General features: G+C 57.4%; 1 protein-coding gene across 2 annotated transcripts; it reads left to right on the top strand.

The window, feature by feature from the left end:
* The first annotated feature begins 3,020 nt into the window (after positions 1-3,020).
* Positions 3,021-16,770, top strand: CCER2 (coiled-coil glutamate rich protein 2). Of its 2 annotated transcripts, XM_005293160.4 has the most exons (6): positions 3,021-3,359; positions 9,160-9,206; positions 11,691-11,784; positions 12,207-12,275; positions 13,115-13,962; positions 14,733-16,770. In XM_005293160.4, exons 1-6 carry the CDS (start codon positions 3,314-3,316, stop codon positions 14,814-14,816), a joined length of 1,188 nt encoding a protein of 395 aa, XP_005293217.2. In that variant the 5' UTR covers positions 3,021-3,313; the 3' UTR covers positions 14,817-16,770. The 2 variants fall into 2 exon arrangements, with proteins under 2 accessions (XP_005293217.2, XP_065427831.1); XM_065571759.1 differs by lacking the exons at positions 3,021-3,359; positions 9,160-9,206 and adding an exon at positions 9,232-9,783.
* Positions 16,771-19,134: the final 2,364 nt, after the last annotated feature.

Raw genomic sequence — 19,134 nt, 5'->3', positions numbered from 1 at the left:
TTCTTCAAGCTCGGCTGCCAAAGCCGGGCCTGGAAATGGGTCGCGATGCCCCAGAGCGCTGAGTCTGAGGGGAGAGCGGCCCCTAGAACGGTAGCGGGGCCAGCCCTGGCTGCAAGGGGAGAGCGCCCCCTACTGCCCCCCACAGCACAGCGCCCCCAGCACGGAGGTCAGCACTAGAACCGGGGCTTTTTTTTTTCCTTTGCAAAGAGTCAAGTTACCCCCCAAAAAAGAGCATTTTTCAGGGCACCAAAACGATTCGTAAATTTGGGTTGAATTCGGCAAATAGTTTTGGCTGAAAAACTGGCCATTTAAAAAAAAGGCTAATTAGCTAAATTTCTAAATGAAACAAGTAAAAGAAATGGGAGGGGGGGTTGGTTTGAATACAGCGTTCGATCCAACACACAACCAGGGATTTTTATTTTATTTTATTTTTTGCATTTCGGTGAGAAACCAAAAAAACTTCATTTTTGGCTCAAACCCACCTGATTTTTGGGGGGGGCGGGGAGCGGGCCCCAAAACGACCAATCATTTGCTCAGCCCTAATCAGCACTGATTGTGGGAGGAGAGCGCCCACTACTGAACCTCCCGCTGCACTGCACTGGGGCCAGCGGTGACTGCGAGGGGAGAGCGCCCCCTAGTGCCCCACTGGGGCCAGCGGTGACTGCAAGGGGAGAGCGCCCCCTAGTGCCCCTGTGGGGTCAGTGGTGACTGCGAGGGGAGAGCGCCCCCTAGTGCCTCACTGGGGACAGCGGTGACTGCGAGGGGAGAGCGCCCCCTAGTGCCCCACTGGGGCCAGCGGTGACTGCGAGGGGAGAGCGCCCCCTAGTGCCTCACTGGGGACAGTGCTGACTACGATGGGCAAGCGTCCCCTAGTGCCCCACTGGGCCCAGTGGTGACTGCGATGGGCAAGCGTCCCCTAGTGCCCCACTGGGCCCAGTGGTGACTGAGGGGAGCGCGCCCCCTCGTGCCCCACTGGGGCCAGCGGTGACTGCCTGTGGCTCACCCTACTGCATCTCCCGCAGCACTTCCCACGGTGGTGGACATCATCGTGGGCCTCAATTTCTCCCACCAATTCAATTAGAAGTGGCGCTAATCAGGCCCTGGATGAAAGCAGTTGCATAGCGTTGCTGTGAGTTATTCAGTAGCTGCCCCCCAGAGCCAGCTGCACCTGGGTGAACGCTCGCCATAGGAGCAGCTGCCATGTTTCCACCCAGAGGTGGCTGCATTGTAATGCTGGGGGAATAATCCTTATCCAGGCAGTCTTAGAACCTATGATGCTGATTGTAATGTACTTTAGTACGGAGTCACTCCGGATCGATGGCCAGGACCATTGCGTGGTGCCGGCGCGCGTCCTGGCGTCCGCCTGACTCCTTTGCTCGCCGTAGCGAAGCCCGGGCGCCATTCCACCCCCCTGGGTGCCGGAGAGCACCGGGAGCAGGCAGCTAGCTGAGAATCACCTTAACTGACTTCAGACTGAAACTGACCTGGAGCAGTAAATCACAGCTGCTGTGAATCAGGGCAACGGGAGTGACACCGGTTTACACCAGCTGCAGATCTGGCCCCATTGGCTGCACCGGAGTGACGCCGATTCACGCCGGGGGAGGGGGAGGTCTGGCCCCAGCTTCGGAATCAAAAATAAGAGGGTTGTTATAGGAACGACATTAAAAAAAGATGAGCTGGAGTCAAGTTTTCGAAGGGAAGCGCTGATTTAAAGGGCCAGCAGCGCGATCAAAATGATCAATTCATTTAATTCAAGTGAACGATGCATTTTTCAAGCCCCAGGTGTCCTGGGCGCGGCTGGCTCACATTTCCCGAGAGGAGCCAAGCGAGGAAGTGTCTTCTATCTGTCATCGCTTATGCTTGTGTGAGTTTCCCCCGAGCTGGGGAGCGCTTTCCCCCGCAGCTGCTGGGGAAGTGGGGGCTACTCTGACTGGCGTGACTATCATGGCACTTTGCTTAGTTAATGAAGTCTTGCACCCGCTTCTGTCCACACACAAATCAGCCTGACTCCAGTCAGCAACGCACAGGACCCAGCTCCAGGGACCCTTCTAGAGCCCGAGTCCTGTGGCGACTCGGGTCCAGGCCCTGTTATTTTGCAGTGTGGACGCAGCTCAAGCCGCAGACCCGGGTCAGACGGGCTGCGTGGCGCAGGGCGGGCCCGGATCCAGCAGTTGTAAAGCCGGGTTTACAATGGAGGGTGGACGGTCGAGCGCTGGCTTGGAAACTGTCCGCGAGATCGGGTCCGACACCCATACCCCTCGGGTGCCCAGAGGTCTTCCAGGGAGTACATCGACTCATCTATCAGAGGGGAGCCGTGTTGGTCTGGATCTGTAAAAAGCGACAGAGACCTGTGGCACCTTCTAGACTAACAGACGTATTGGAGCGTGAGCTTTCGTGGGTGAATCCCCACTTCGTCAGACGCACGTAGTGGAAATCGCCTCCTCGAGAGATTTGCCTGGCTTTACTACAGGCTACCTAACCAGCTCTAGCAAAGTCACTACAAACTAAGATTTCACGCGGTGACTTGTTTATACGGCTCTAGATCCGAGACACTAAAATGTCACTTCACCATTTATATTCCAGTTGATTTCTTTTATAATGAGATGGTGACCGTGAGCCCGGAAGCCCCTTGTCAGTAACGGCGGGGCTGGGACATTTTGGTATTTTTCTGTCGGATTTGGCCCACAAGTCGTTTTCCAGTGCAAGACAAATCAGCGTCCTGAAAGGGGTCTGGGAAGGTTGAGAGCTCCGGGTGTGGACATAGATTCGGATCAAACAGGAATGTACATTCCGTTACCTTCCACGAAGTCACTCCGGATTTACACCAGAGTCGGGTCAGAATCTGGCCCGCCCAGACCTTTTAGCTACCTTGGTAACCCAGGCCTTAAACCCAATGACCAGTTTGTGCTAGGAAGGAGGCAAGCTCGATTGTTTGCCGGCCGGGGTTGGCTAGGCACCGGGGTGGCTTGGAATAAATCCAGTGTGAAGAGGGGAAGGGAGGGGGAGATCTGGAGAAGGGGGGGTTCCCCCCCGGAGCTGACATCACTTCCTTTGCAGCCTGCGTCCTATTTAAAATCCCGCTGCCTGTTCTCAGATGCAGAGGCAGCGCTGCTCACACACGCGCGAAGGCTGCACCTGTGGGGATTTGGGCACGTTCGCTGGCCTTGGCTCACCGGCCGTTCTGCGGCTGCCTCCCCGGCCCGTTCCAACCCGCGTCTGCTGCCTGTGAGCTCCCAGCCCGCCTGCCTTTGCTTTACGCCCGTCGGCGGCAGCAGAATTTGGGCAGCTGTACGGGACTCGCCGCCCGCGCACCATGCTGGCCGTCGGCCTCTGCGTCTTGCTCCTGTCCTGCTGGCACGGTAAGAGTGGGCAAAGCGAGGCCCAGACTGGGCTAGACACAGCGAGGCGGGTTTTCAGAAGTGCCTAGGTGACTTAGGCTCCTGGTCTGCTTAGGTGCTTTTGAAAATCCCCTTCGGTGCCCAACGTTGCGTCTTAGGTGCACAAATACCTTTGTAAATCTGCCCCCAAGTGCCTCTTCCATGCCCTGCTGTCTTTGATCATTGTCAGTTTCCGCTGCGCTTTCTGGCTTGAATCATAGACTATCAGGGGTGGAAGGGACCTCCGGAGATCATCTAGTCCAACCCCCTGCTCAAAGCAGGACCAATCCCCAGACAGGTTTTTAACCCCAGTTCCCTAAATGGCCCCCTCAAGGATTGAACTCACAACCCTGGGTCCGTCCTGCTTTCCCATTCTCCTGCCTTCTGGGGACGATGCCGCCTGGGCTGGGCCAGCGGGTGGCCAATTTCTCTTTAAAACGGGGCTGGCGTGGGAAGGTGGCGATGGTTTGCTCCCTGGGAAAACGCAGCCCGCGGGGTGGATCTGCCGGAAAGCCGTGTTCCGTGCCATCTGGGGAACTTGCTGCATTGACAAAAACACACACGCGCACTCACCGGCAGCCTGGCTTTAGTCTTCGGCCGGGGATATGCTGCAGGAGGTGCTCGGCTTGAGATGGGACGAAGTCCTCTTTTACGCTGGATGGCACCAAATGAAAGCCCGTCTGGGCAGCAGCCGGTGTGTGCCAAGCCCTGGGTGCAGAGGGGGTGGAAGGATTTTCAGCACCCTAGACAGCATCCCGCCCCCGTCAACTGGCAGAGGAATATCTGAGCTACATCTTAACTATTCCGGCGCTCAAAACGCTGTGCGAAAGCGCCGCGAAATCAGGTCCCGCGTTCGGAAGGGGATGGCTTCCCCGGCCATCTCCTGGGAGCCTGCTTGGGGGAGAATTAGCAATTAGTCTGAAGGTTTCAAGGCAAATCCGGATCAAGGGCGAGAAAGGGCTGCTTTCAAACTAGCCGCGCTGCTATTAATCAGAAGGCCTGTCCGGTCGTGGGGGTGTACCAGAGGGCAAGGAGGATTGGGTGTGCAGATCTCCGGGTGTCCCTGTGCGCGCACAGATCTGTGTACACACGAGCGTGTGCATAGAGGGCGTGCGGGTGCCTCTATGCTTGGCTGTGTAGATCTGTACATAGGGGCTGGGGCTGGGGGGACGGCAGCTCCCCCTGGCTTGACGTGGTTTCCATCATATGCCGGGTTTACAGTTTGGTTCAATGGCTCTCAGCACCCCCACTGTCCCCGCACCCCCAGATCGGTGTGTCCGGGGCCGCGTGCGTGAAGGTCTGGGGGGCGATCTGCACACGTGTGTGCGTGCGTACACACGTGTGCAGGCGGGTAGGTGTCTGTGGCGCTCGATCTGCGTGCAGGGCCAAGGCACTTCCCCATGCGGCGTGGCGCTGGTTCCCATCCGTTTCTGCGGGGCAGACTTCACTTCGCACCCCCCCCCTCAGGCTTTCCCAGCCGGCTCCGAGCAGGTCACGGTCATTACAGACCCAAGGGGGCTTCATTCTGTTCTCCTGCCGGCATCACCCCGGCGGCGGCGGATTTACCCCAGAATCCGGCCCAAGCTTTCAGGAGTAAAGGCCCGATTTCGGAGCGAGGTGGGCCAAGGCTTCCTCCAGCCGCTCGCTTTCTCCGTCCTGTTGTGCTTCCTCCGGCATTACATAATCTCATTATATAAATCCCTCGCTGCAGCCTCTAAGTTCCCGAGCAACAGCGCCCCTTCTGCCGGCCGTCACTTGGCCTGTGTGTGTGGACAGGGGACAACCCCGGGGGCGGAGGGCGGATAGCCCAGAGGCGGCTGCATCTCAGTGCTGGGTGAAATTATCCGCAGAGAAGGGTTTCAGATACAACTCCTGGTAGGAATTGGGCTCAGGTCTAGGCAGAGGGGCCGGGATGGCACGAGCTGTCGCAGGAAGACCCCAAACACAGAGCCGCTTGGCCCCCCGGCAGGAACGTGCTACCCGGCCGGCATTTGGTTATCGAACCAGAGCTTCGACCAAAGCCAGGCGGGACACCGGCCTGCGAGTCAGGGGAACGGGGTTCTGGGCTGGCTCTGCTCCAGGACCTTGAGCCAGTCACCTGCCTGCTCCGTGCCTCAGTTTCCCTTTGTGTCTATTTAGATGGCAAGCTCTTCAGGGCAGGGACCCCGTGTCTCGCTCCGTGTCCGTGCCTGGCCAGGCATGGCTGGGGGCTCTGCTCTCGGTCAGGCTCCGGGCAGTGCCTGGCACAACGGGGGGCCCTGATCTCGGGCGGGATCCGGGCTACATTCAGCACAAGGAAGGCCCCGCTCTCTGGCGTGTGTGTGTGTGGGGGGGAGGGGGGGGTCTGTGCAGCACCTGGGGGCCGAGGAGCAGCAGACGCAAGGGAGGAGGACGCCTACGAGGGAGAATCTTTGTCCCAGCCGCTGTGTGAACAGGGGCCGCCCCGTGCCCCATTCAGGGCTGGGGTTAGTTGGTCGCTCCATGGAAACAGATCTGGGGGCTCCACGCCGGGAATTGGAGCGATTCAGGTGTGAGCTCAGTCAGCACGGGGGGGGGGGTTCTGAGGGGCCAGCTATTACAGGGGGCCTATATAAGGAGGAGAGGGTGGGGTGCCCCCCCCCCCAAGTTCTCAGCCTGGGGCAGCTAGAGTAGGAGAGCAGGGCCTGGAGGACACCCAGCATTTTCAACAGCTCCTTTCTGCCAGGGCGCTCCCCCAGCTAGGGGTGTGTGTCAGAATCATTCACCCCCCATGGAGGGGAAATGACTTCGCCCAGGTCGAACTGCAAGTCAATGACAGAGCTGAAAATAGAACCCAGGAGTCTTGACTGCCAGCCCGCGCCCCCCATGTTCTGACCACTAGACCTCGCTCCCTTCCCAGAGCTGGGGACAGAACCCAGGAGTCCTGACTCCCAGCCCTCCTGCTCTAACCACTAGACCCCACTCCCTTCCCAGAGCTGGGGACAGAACCCAGGAGTCCTGACTCCCAGCCCCCCTGCTCTAACCACTAGATCCCGCTCCCCTCCCAGAGCTGGGGATAGAACCCAGGGGTCCTGGCTCCCAGCCCCCCCCTGCTCTAACCACTAGATCCCGCTCCCCTCCATGTTGGGGTCAGCCCCTACCCCCTGCTTGGCCCTTTCCAGCCCCCGCGGGTGCTGGGTCCCTGCTGGTGTCAGCGTCCACCTGCCGGGGCAGCCGGCCCTCTCGGAACAGCTGAGGGATATGCCCCGTGCTAAGAGCGGATAAGAATAGGTGGGCACCTGCTGCTGGGGCATGCAGCCCCCCCTCCACAGCCCTTCACCACCTGCTCTGCCCCCGCCAGAGAAGGCCCCATTGGATCCACTCTGAAGAGCCATCAAGCGCCTGGGGTCCATGGGGGGAAATCTTTCCACTGGGTTTTGCATCAGGCCCTGAGGTGCCCGGATTTGCGAGCTGCATGGCACGAGTTCTGGGGTGTTGGCAGCGGCAGAGCGTTCGAGGAAGGGCGCACGGCGAGCCTGGCACGCCGGGGCCTGTGCAAAGCCGGGCAGCTTCATCTCCCCTTCAGCCTCCTCCTCGGAGGCCTTGGGACGCCACCAGCGTTAGCCTCCTTTGGCCACAAGGGGGCGCTTTTGCGATTCCAGAACGCTGACTCCACAAGGACGTTCCTGTGTGTTATGCAGTGCCCTCTAGTGGCGGGCTCACCTATGAGGATAACAGCCTACTGCTGCTAGCAGCTGATGGGGCTAATCCTTTCGCTCAAGCGATAGAGTCCTGTGCTTTTAACAAGGAAGAGGGTTTGAGTCCCATGGATGTGCCATCAGTGAGAGGTCTGTAGTCTTTCTTTCTCCTCCCCCCAACCCCTCTATTTCCCCCTCATAGAATCATAGAATATCAGGGTTGGAAGGGACCTCAGGAGGTATCTAGTCCAACCCCCTGTTCAAAGCAGGACCAATTCCCAACTAAGTCATCCCAGCCAGGGCTTTGTCAAGCCGGGCCTTAGAAACCTCCAAGGAAGGAGACTCCACCACCTCCCTAGGTAACCCATTCCAGTGCTTCACCACCCTCCTAGGGAAATAGTGTTTCCTAATATCCAACCTGGACCTCCCCCACTGCAACTTGAGACCATTGCTCCTGGTTCTGTCATCTGCCACCACTGAGAACAGCCGAGCTCCATCCTCTTTGGACCCCCCCTTCAGGTAGTTGAAAGCAGCTATCAAATCCCTCCCCCCACTCTTCTCTTCTGCAGACTAAACAATCCCAATTCCCTCAGCCTCTCCTCATAAGTCATGTGCTCCAGCCCCCTGGTCATTTTTGTTGCCCTCCGCTGGACTCTTTCCAATTTTTCCACATCCTTCTTGTAGTGTGGGGCCCAAAACTAGACACAATACTCCAGATGAGGCCTCACCAATGCTCATTGTCCCAAGAGCAACACATCTGTCTGCCTGTAAACCCACCGGCCTTCAGTCACTCGGATTGCTTTACTCTTCGCTCAGAAACAAAAGCCCAGTGGTTTCTTTTGCCCGAGACCTTGCTGTTCTGCCAGCAGCCCCTGCGGGGACCTCATTCTAATCATGGCAGCGATCACGCAGATCGCTTTTCTCTCCACTGCGGGAGCAGAGCCCGGTGCATTAAAACTGCATGAGGTGCAGCTGTTTCAGGGAGCCAAAAAAAAAGGGAAGGGAAAATAATTGGTGCCCGGAGGGTGGTTAGCATCGGGAAGGCAGCTCCACTGCGTACGTCACAGCGGGTGCTAAGTGAGGGGTAGGTAGACGGGCAGGGAATGGGGTTTTTTTCCACCTCTATCGTCATCGGACTTAGTCTGAGCCTGGATTCCTGGATTCCTTGCCGTTGTGAGGATGCAATGAATGACCCCGCGAGGGAGGCTGCACTAGCGGGAGTGCGTGTGACCTCGGGGCGAGGCCTTCTCTGGGTATGTCCACACTGCAACCAAAGGGGTGTTACTAACTCGGGTTAGGATAGCAGTGAAGACGCAGCAACTGGAGTTCAACCCCAGATTCCCCTACAGGCTTTGCTCAGAGTTAAAACCTGCAGCCGTGCCTCGGTTTCCCCTCCCGCTTGTTGTCGATATAGCCTGTGAGCTCTTTCTTCTCACTCTCTGTGTCTGTGCAGTGCCTCGCACAACAGGGCCCTGGCCTCAGTCCGGGCCTCTAGGCACTACCCGAGTACCTGTAATAAGTGATATGATTGTATGCTTTATTTATATGCAGCACTTTTCATGCACCGATCTCAAAGCTTCGGTGGGTTAGAACTTGCATCCCAATTTTTACAGGTGGGGAAACTGAGGCACAGAGCAGGGCATACAAAGGTCACCCAGCCAAGTCTGTGGCAGGGCTGGGAATAGAACTCAGGCATCCTGATTCCTTGGCCCCACGGTCCTAACCCCTCCCCCTCCCAGAGTTGGGATTAGAACCCAGGAGTCCTGACTTCCAGTTTTCCACCCTCTACTCTAATCTACTAGGCTACAATCCTCTCTCAGAGAGTGCCTGTCTGATCTTGGATAAATTATTTCTTTTTTTTAAATCAGCATGCCTCAGTTTCCCTTTCTTTGAGTTGCCTATTTAGATCATAAGAGTTTGGGGGCAGGGACTGTCTCTTACTATGTTTCTGTGCAGCACCTCTCACAGTGCAGCCCCGGTTTCAACTGGAGCCTCTAATGGGTTACGGCAATACCCCTAATGATGAAAACACCCTACAAGCGGTAGTGCGCCTGCGTTCTAGTGAGTGCATTGCTGGCTAATGAAAGCATGTAATAATATCCTGCCTCCTCTCTTTTATTTTGCAGCCGATTCGCTGCCATTGTCCACCCAGCTCTCGGAGGAAGACGAAAAGGTAAGAAAAGAAAAAATACAGGAAGAAACAAAAAGAAAATAGACCAAACCAAACATTTCCACTGAAATGAACGAGATGCCTGACGGGCTTAAATTGGGATCCCTGCTTCAGGAACCGTCCAATAGAGAGAGCTGGGAGTCAGGACACCTGGGTTCTTTCCCCAGCTCTGCCACAGAGATGTGGGGCCTCTCTCTTCCTGCATGTGTCTGGCTTGTCTCTTTGTGCTGTTGCCAACCTCAAACATTCAAAACTCACGAGATTTGTCTTAAAAATCATGAGATTTTTTTAAACTAAACTTTCAGCTCCTTTGATTTACCTTTTGCTGTTTGAACCTTGCAAGATTCACATGTTCAAGGCTTTTCCCTACAAGCATGCGGGTTTTTTATTTCCTGAAAATTGGCCTAGGAAGAAAACACTTGGGCATGTTTAGTCTTGACACAAGAAGGCTGAGCGGGGACCTGATAAGTCTTCCAATAGATTAAGGGCTGTTAACAAGGAGACAAGGATCCATTTTTCTCCATGGCCGCTGGAGGTAGGACAAGAAGCAATGGGCTTAATCTTCAGCAGGGAGATTGAGGTGAGATATCAGGACAAACTTTCTAACTCTCCGGGGAGTGAAGCTCTGGAACCGGCTCCCAAGGGCGGATGTGAAATCCCCGTCACTGGAGATTTTTAAGAACAGGCTGGACAAACCCTGGTCAGGGATGGTCTAAATTTGCTTTGTCCGGCCTCAGCGCAGGGGGCTGGATGCGATGACCTCTCACGGTCCCTTCCATCCCGACGTGTCTATGCTTCCATGAGATTCTGAGGAATTCACGAGATTCCAGGATCTGGGGCTAGCGAGAAATCAGCAAATATCTCGAGAGTCCCACTAAATTCTCAAGAGTTGGCAACGCGCCTGGACGCCGTTAGGGGGAGGAGCTGTCTTTCCCCCGGGCGATTGTGCAGCGCCTGGCGCGATGGGGACCTGATTTTGGCTGAGGTCGGTAGATGCTCCGCTAACACAAATAATTAACAACAGTTCTCCCCCATCATCTTCCTCTTTCTTCTCCTCTGTGCCACTGAGTGTTCTCAGGTGCATATGGGCGTCTATAAGCACGTGGGAGGCAGTGTGAGCTAGTGGGTGGCACATTGGAACAGGACTCGGCAGATTCGGGTTCTCTTCCTGGTTCAACTTGCTGGGGAAGTCGTGGTCCAGCCGCGTGCCTCAGTTTCCCCGCTGTAAAATAGCAGTAATGAGGCTGCCCTCCTTTGGAAAGGCCTTTGCGATCTGCCCATGACAAGCGCTAGGGCAGTGGTTCTCAACCAAGGGCCTGGGGGACGGTGAGCAGTTTTAAGGGGGCGCCAAGCATGGCGGGCATTAGACTCTCCAGGGCCCAGAGCAGAAACCCGAAGCCCCTCCACAAGGGAGTGCAGCCCAGAATCCCGAGCCCCACCACCTGGGGCTGAAGCTGAAGTCTGAGCAGCTTAGCTTTGTGGTGCCCCCTGTGATGTGGGGCCTGAGCGACTGCCCCACTTCCTACCCCCTAACGCCGCCCTGGCTTTTATATGCAGACCCAGCTGGGCCGTGGAGTTTTTATTGCGTGTCGCGGGGGCCTCGGGAAGAAACCGGTTGAGAACCCCTGCGCTAGGGATTATTATTTATTAACGACGCTGATTATGTCGGCTCTTCGTTTGCGAGGCAGCACAAGACGCCACGGAACCCCCGCCAACGTTGTAAGGACTTGGGCTGCTGAGAAAACTCAGAACGAACCGGTTCCCCGTGGGAAAATGGGATTTCCTCTCAAGCGAAATGCTCCATTTTGGTGGCATTCTTCCCGCCGGGAAATCGGACCGTTCGACGCCCACTCGAGCCCCTGCAGTGCCTCATGGGAGTTGTGTGCTTTCGTCCCCCTCCCACCCCCCATTCTCCTCATGAACCAGACTACATCTCCCATGATGCACCATGGTCAGTTCCTAAAAAAGTTTTGGGTTTTGGCCTTGTCGGGAGAAAAAAAAATCAGCGTTTCCCACTGTCCTGGATCCCCGGGGTCTGGGCTTTCCTTTCTTTCCAGCTGCCATTCTCCGCTTCCCTGCAGAGCGGTGCTGGAAATCGCTGTGTCAAAGTCTCACCCATCATATCTGTCTTCCTGCTCCTCCGCTCACCTGTGCTGATTCAGGCCAGTTCTTGGTTTAGCTGTCTGATTCCAGCTCAGATGAAGCAGGGGACGGTTCTGCCGGCCCCTCGTTCCCAGTGGCGCTCAATGGGCGGCCGGACGAATGCCGCAGGGAAACTGAGGCATGCCGCTGGCTCGTAAAAATATGACCCCCATTCAGCCGTGCGATGGCACTCCCGTTTTCTGATGGCGCTGGCCCTGCGCGGTCAGAAGCTGACAGCCCCGGAAGACGGGAGAGGTGGTGAAACCCCGGGGGGGGGGGGGGGGGGAAATCTTTGGGGTATTGTCACTGTAAACCCAAACTCACTCTTACCACCCCCTTGGCCAGGTCATCAAATGCATCACGGAGGTTCTGGCTGACACCCTGTCCAAAGCCAGCCCGGTTCCGGTCGCCAGCGACTGCCTGACGATCCTGAAAGAAGGTGCGTGCCGGGGGATGTGGCCGTCGGCTCCTGGGGAAAGCGGAGCTGGTTCGAGATCCAAACACCCCCCTACAGCTCGGCAAGGACTCAGTCCCGTCTGTGATGGAACGGACTTAGAGGGCAGCTCCTGATCGCTCTCTGATTCCTCGGGGCTACCCTGGGAGCATCCCGGGGCCTTGGTGGGGGTGGGTGGGGAAAAGCCCCTTGAGATCTCCCTCCCCTCCCCCCGAATTTCCTTTCACTCGGGACCGTTTTTCCCAGCTGTCTCTGCACGAGACGTTCCTTGGGGTGAAAGGCAGTTCAGTGATACCAGCGCCCTTGGCTGTTGCTCGTTCCTAGCCCACGTCCTGGGCGGGTCGTTTGCCCGTGGGCACCAATTCGGCACAAGCTCACGAGTGGGGTTCACCTCTTGTCTCTTCCAGACGAGCGGGTCCTGGCCATGTTGCACCATCACTACCTGCTGAAGGAGCTAAAGGAGCTGGTCCATGAAGGTACCTGCCTTGGCCCCCCTCCCTGCACGAATTACAGAGACCGCACTAGGAGTCAGGATGCCTGGGTCCTATTCCTGGCTCTGTCGTCAACCTGGGTCTGGAAAGTAGGTGGCAGCCCCTAGAGGGGAAAGGCCCCATATCCCATTCTCTGCCCCCTCTGAGTCAGCCAGCCCCCCACCCTAGGGTCAGATCAGAGCCAGCACCCCCTAGACGGGAAATGCCCCGTGCTCCTGCCCTGCTGAGCCACCCAGTCCCCCTACCCTGTGGCCAGATCAGAGCTGGTGCCCCCTAAAGGGGAAAGGCCCCATGTCCCATACCCCCCCACCCCGAGCTAACCAGCACCCCCTAAAGGGGAAAGGCCCCATGTCCCATTCTCCGCTCCCCGTGGCCAGCCAATTTCCCCACCCTGGGGCTGGATCAGAACCGGCGCCCCCTAGAGGGGAAAGGCCCCGTGTCTCATTCTCCACCCCCCTGAGCCAGCCAATCCCTTGCCCTGGAGCCAGATTGGAGCTGGCGCCCCCTAGAGGGGATGCCAGTTTTATCCAACCCTAGTGCGTGTGGAGGGGACCTGGCTGGGGGGAGTCAGGGGATGGGATTCAGGGCAATATCCCACTTGCCACCAAAGCTGACACTCGGAGCAGAGAAGCCAAGGGAGAGGGGTCTAGAGAATGCGGGAGGGCTGGGGCACCCAGACGATGGGGGACCAAGGTGCACGGGCAGTTTGTGGACACGGGCCTCGCTGTGCCAACAGAGCCCCCCAGCCTGCATCCACCCATCCCCAACGGGGTCGAGACTGCCCCAGGGTGGGAACAGCTCACTGTTCTCCTCCTTGCCCCCAGAGAACGCCCACCACCACCCGAGCCACGGCGCCTGGCAGGAGACGGAGGAGGGCCCCGAGGGGGACGAGCTGAGGAAGCGGGACAAGTCCCTCCAGCAGAGCTCGGCCGCCTCCGAGACAGTGGAGGAGAAGGAGGGCGAGGCCCGGAAGGAGGAGTATGAGAAGATGGAGAAGATCGAGGAGAAGGTGAAAGAGGAGAAGGTCTCGCACGGGGAGGACAGCACCCAGGTGGAGGAGGAGGCCAAGGAGATCTTGGAGGGCGAGGAAGAGGAGGAGGAGAGGAAGAGGAGGCACGAGGAGGTGAGGCGGGCGTCGCCGAAGCGGAGGGAGATCCGGGCCAGCAAGAAAACGGGGCCGCCAGCCAAGAGGCACTTCAGCCAAGAGGACAGTTCGGAGGAGGAGCCGCCGTACCACCATGGAGGCCGGCACCACGGGGGGCTAGAGGACTGGGAGCAGGAGGAAGAGGAGGAGCAGGAGGAAGAGGAGGAGGAGGAGGAGGAAGAGGAAAAGCGGTCAGGCCCGGCCCGGCGGAAGGGCGGCCCGGCCAAGCGGATGGCCGAGAAGGCCAGCGACGAGGAGACGGCCCAGTTCGAGGCGGAGGAGAAGGGCGTGAAAATCTCCGACTCGCAGAGCCACCTCCACGGGGACGGGCGGCTGTGGAAGGAGGGGGAGGAGCGGCACGGCCACCGCCACGGGCCGCCTGGCCACCCGCTGAAGAAGAGGCACCATGAGGATGAGGCGGGGCACCTGAAGGGCAAGCACCATGGCCACCAGGAGGAGGAAGAAGAAGAGGAGGAGGAGGAGGAGGAAGAGGAAGAGGAAGAAGAGAGGGAGGCCAAGGAGGACAAGGTCAGCTCTTAGCCCTTTTCCATGGGCTACATGGGTAGTGATCTTGGGGGTACCCCCAGCTCCCAGAGCCTTGGGGAGCCTTGGGGGTCCAGGCCTCCGTAGGCAGAAAGGAGCCGGCTGAGAATCTTTCGCTTGAACACCCCAGTTGCCACCCAAGTCTTGTCAGGGGCCCAGGAGGGAATTTGTGGTCCGAACCAGGGGCCCCGCCCTAGCGGCAGTAGCTCGGTGGCTAAGGCCATCAGCTGGCGTGGGACAGATCCAGGTTCGAGTCCCTGCTCCCAATCAAGTTGAGCAAGGGCCAGACTCTGGGTTCCCAGCTCAGAGCTCTGACCCGGGGCTAGTGGCTCTTCTGCGGTGGGGCTGTCCCCCTCCCAAGGTCTCCGTCTCCTCCTCATGCCGAACCCTGTGAGGTTTCCCACCCAGCTGCGGGGCCGGCTGGGCGGAGAGGAGACGGGGCAGCCCGCGGCATTGCAACCGCATGGGGGTCAGCTGGGCCTCCTTGCTCCGTCCTCCCCCTACCCATGATCGTGTGGAGGATTGGCCCAAACGCCCCTGCGCTCCCAGCGCTGGGCATTATGGGATAGGTGCCGCGGGGATCCCAGAATGCACCGGGGCAGCCAGAGGTGCAAAGCCCGGTGGGGGGGGGGGGGCAGGGGCGGATAAACCAGAGGACTGGTGGGTGGCTTGGATGTAGTGGCCTGGGGGGGGTAGGGATGAGCCCTGGGGGGGGCCCCCATCCTCACGGCCCTTTGTGCTTTCTGTCCATCCAGGAACGGGAGCTGGAGAAGCTGGAAGAGATCGAGCACGCGCTGAAGAAGGTGGCGGAGAGGCTGCGGGAGCTGCGGAGAGGGTGACCTCCCCAGTCCCCTTAGGGGAGCGGGGAGCCGTGGGAGGGGGACAAAGGGGCGGCTGCCCCTTTAAGAGTCACCCCCTGCCCAGGCCCCCCCACACATGTGCTTTCTTTGTATATATCCCTCCTCTCCTCTCCCACTCGGCTGCGGACTGTTATCAAAGGCTCAGAGCTTGTGCTTTTCTACCTGTCCCACCCCCCTCCGTCAGGGACCCAGCGCGACCCGAGGCCAAGGAAAATAACCAACCCACCAACCGACCCTCTCTACCCCCACCATGCAGGAAACGTCCCTCCAGAGCAATGGAGGGTGAGAGATATAGGGGGGCACCGCTCTGGGGGTGCTCTGGGGGTATCAAGTGGGTGGGAATGTCCCCCTGAGAACTGCCCGCAACTGGTATGGGATAAGGGTAGCTACTTTCTGCCCCCCAGGACCCGTCGGGGGCAGATCAGGGGCGTGGCCAGTGGCTATTCTCTGCCCCCTCCCCACCCAGGGTTCCCCTTGTGGTCTGTTGTTTAAAGCTGACCTCCCCCCCCCCCCCCCCCCCGGGCACCGAAGAAGGGATAGAAAGAGGGGACCCTGCGGTGCCAGGATGGGAACCTGCCTGGCTCCCACCCGCCGGGCAAGTCGGACTCTGACTGTTAACACTCAGCCTCATGGGACCCGGGGGCTCTGCGTGGTCCTCGAAACCTCAGCTTCCCTGAACCCCTCACGTCGCTTTGGGCTCAGGGGTCAGCCCTGCCTGCCTCCCAAGGGGTCATTTTCACCAGCAGCCGGGCGCGCTCCGTCCATCGGGCCCGGCGGGAGGCCCGGAGGTGGAGGGGAGATGGCGGGAGGCAGCCGCAGGAGAGCGAGGGGCAGGGCGCCTGCACTGGGGGTCCATCAGCTGGAGAAGGTACAGATAACCTTTCCCCGGCTGGCCTGGCTGAGGAGGTCAAGGCCCAGGGCTCTGTGCGTCTGTCCCACCTGGGCTTTCCCACTCCCGTCGGCCCGGTGGGGAGGTGCGGGCGCCGGATCCCACCCCGGCCTGCACCTTGGCGAAGGGGGCCGCTGAGTTCCCCCTGCAGACCAGGGGAGCGAGGTGTGATCCCTGCGGGGCTATAGACAGGAACCCAGTCTCTCCTCGCCCGGGATGTGACCGAGGGAAGGCCTGCAGCCCCAGAGGTCACTCACACACAGCTCATCACTGTCTCTTGGCACGCAAGAAGGCTGGGCTGACCCGAACGTCCCCCCAGCCGTCCGGCCCTCAGAGCCTGGAGACTTCTAGGGGCGTCAGAGAGGAGACAGGATGTGTTCGACCCCAGAATTGTCTGTAAGGATCTGCTCTGGCCCCCGCAGAATAGAGCCCACGCGGCAGGAACCCACCTCCTGCGGCCCCGTAAGTACAGGCCTTTGCCGCGGGAGCTTGGCAGGCTGCAGTTGTCCCCTGATCCTCCCTGGAAGGCGACAAACACGGACGCATCCTGTATGTTGGGCAGGGGACGCAGAGAGAAGGCCATTGTATTAGCTGCAGGGGTCTTACACACACACACACACACACACACACACACACACACACACACACACACACACACACACACACACACACACACACACACACACACACACCCCCATGCAGGGGTAACACAAAGCAGTGGTTACGTTCCCTAGCGAGATCCCTCGGACCTGGCCCCTCCGGCGGCCCCCATCCTCCCAATCCTGGTCTCTCGGGTTTTTCACTTGGGTTTTTTTGCTGATTTCTCTCTCCCCTCCCACCCCCCACTCAAGCCGGAGGACTCCCTTCCCCCGGCACCCTCCCCATAGGCTGCGAGCGCGTCTCTTGCAGTTGTTGATGCTGTGTAGTTGCTTGGTGGCCTGGTCTATCAGGTGTTGGGGTTTGGGGGGTTTGTTTGGTTTTTTTTTAAATCCCCGTCCTTGTGTAGCCAGCTCTGTGGAACAATAAAGCACAGTGAAAACCAGACTACAACCCGCCAGCCCTCCTTCGTGTCGTGTCAATTTCGACGCCGGGGCTTTCACAGGCGCCTGCTTCGATCATGCGAATGGGAGGGAGCGGCACGTAAAGTTTCAAGGCGGGACAGTGGCAGAACGAGGGTTAAAACAGCCGCTGGAGATGTGGGTTCACGACCTCGCTCTCCCCACAAACTCCCTGTGTGACCGTATGCCAGGCTGCCCCGTGCCTCGGGTTCCCCAGCAGTACAGTGGAGATACAAACCTTCCCCCGCCTCAGCAGGAAGTTGGCAGGATAAGTACATTGAGGATGGACAGGAGTACTTGTGGCACCTTAGAGACTAACAAATTTATTAGATCATAAGCTTTCGTGGACTACAGCCCACTTCTTCGGATGCATATAGAATGGAACATATATTGAGGAGATATATATACACACATACAGAGAGCATGAACAGGTGGGAGTTGTCTTACCAACTCTGAGAGGCCAATTAAGAGAAAAAAAACTTTTGAAGTGATAATCAAGCTAGCCCAGTACAGACAGTTTGATAAGAAGTGTGAGAATACTTACAAGGGGAGATAGAGTCAATGTTTGTAATGGCTCAGCCATTCCCAGTCCTTATTCAAACCGGAGTTGATTGTGTCTAGTTTGCATATCAATTCTAGCTCAGCAGTTTCTCGGAGTCTGTTTTTGAAGTTTTTCTGTTGTAATATAGCCACCCGCAGGTCTGTCACTGAATGACCAGACAGGTTAAAGTGTTCTCCCACTGGTTTTTGAGTATTTTGATTCCTGATGTCAGATTTGTGTCCATTAATTCTTTTGCATAGAGACTGTCCGGTTTGGCCAATGTACATGGCAGAGGGGCATTGCTGGCACATGATGGCATATATCACATTGGTAGATGTGCAGGTGAACGAGCCCCTGATGGTATGGCTGATGTGATTAGGTCCTATGATGATGTCACTTGAATAGATATGTGGACAGAGTTGGCATCGGGGTTTGTTACAAGGATAGGTTCCTGGGTTAGTGGTTTTGTTCAGTGATGTGTGGTTGCTGGTGAGTATTTGCTTTAGGTTGGGGGGTTGTCTGTAAGCGAGGACAGGTCTGTCTCCCAAGATCTGTGAGAGTAAAGGATCATCTTTCAGGATAGGTTGTAGATCTCTGATGATGCGCTGGAGAGGTTTTAGTTGGGGGCTGAAGGTGACAGCTAGTGGTGTTCTGTTATTTTCTTTGTTGGGCCTGTCTTGTAGGAGGTGACTTCTGGGTACTCGTCTGGCTCTGTCAATCTGTTTTTTCACTTCAGCAGGTGGGTATTGTAGTTTTAAGAATGCTTGATAGAGATCTTGTAGGTACTTGTCTCTATCCGAATCTATCTCCCCTTGTAAGTATTCTCACACTTCTTATCAAACTGTCTGTACTGGGCTAGCTTGATTATCACTTCAAAAGTTTTTTTTCTCTTAATTAATTGGCCTCTCAGAGTTGGTAAGACAACTCCCACCTGTTTATGCTCTCTGTATGTGTGTATATATATCTCCTCAATATATGTTCCATTCTATATGCATCCGAAGAAGTGGGCTGTAGTCCACGAAAGCTTATGCTCTAATAAATTTGTTAGTCTCTAAGGTGCCACAAGTCCTCCTGTTCTTCTTTTTGCGGATACAGACTAATACGGCTGCTACTCTGAAACCTACATTGAGGATGGTGAGTTACGCAGATACTGTGTGACGGAGATACCTAAGCTCTGCTTTGGCCACAGGCTTCTTGTGTCACCTTGGACAAGTCCTGGCAGCTCGCGGGGCCTCGGTGTCTGCATCTGTAAAATGGGCATAATGATCCTGCCTTTGTCTATAAGGATTGTGAGTTCTTTGGGACAAGGGCTTGTTTCTTACTGTGCCTCTGACAACAGGGGCCCTGATCTCAGTCACATTCTGAGCAGCACCCAGTCTGATGGGGCCCTGATCTTGGTCGGGGTCTGGGCAGCACCCGGCACGACGGGGCCCTGATCTCCATCGGGGTCTGTGCAGCGCCTGGCGCGACGGGGCCCTGATCTCGGCCGGGATCTGGGCAGCGCCTGGCGCAACGGGGCCCTGATCTCGGCCGGGGTCTGGGCAGCGCCTGGCACAATAAGGCCCTGATCTTGGTTGGAACCTCGTTACCATGATATAAATAATAATGAAAAGTATCCCAGGGGGACATTAAGAAAATCAGAGCCCCACGGAGCTGCTTAATTAACTGATTGAGCAAGTGACCTAATGCACGCTGTACACTGGGGTCTCTGGCTTCACCACTTCCTTCAGCAGGCTATGGCGTGGCAAAGTAACCAACAGCACACCAGGAAGGAGGTGGAGCCTAAAATTGTCCAATTTACATAATGTA

Source organism: Chrysemys picta, chromosome 17, assembly GCF_011386835.1.
Source record: "Chrysemys picta bellii isolate R12L10 chromosome 17, ASM1138683v2, whole genome shotgun sequence".
Taxonomy (NCBI): Eukaryota; Metazoa; Chordata; order Testudines; family Emydidae; genus Chrysemys; species Chrysemys picta.
The sequence above is the reverse complement of the archived record's forward strand: the minus strand, read 5'-3'. Positions and strand labels throughout refer to the sequence as shown.

Bases quoted from the DNA above. Each gene is read 5' to 3' on its own strand.
- CCER2 (XM_005293160.4), top strand. From the start codon at position 3,314: ATGCTGGCCGTCGGCCTCTGCGTCTTGCTCCTGTCCTGCTGGCACG. The intron at 11,785-12,206 runs GTGCGTGCCGGG...TGTCTCTTCCAG, and splicing joins CCTGACGATCCTGAAAGAAG to ACGAGCGGGTCCTGGCCATG. The intron at 12,276-13,114 runs GTACCTGCCTTG...CCTTGCCCCCAG, and splicing joins AAAGGAGCTGGTCCATGAAG to AGAACGCCCACCACCACCCG.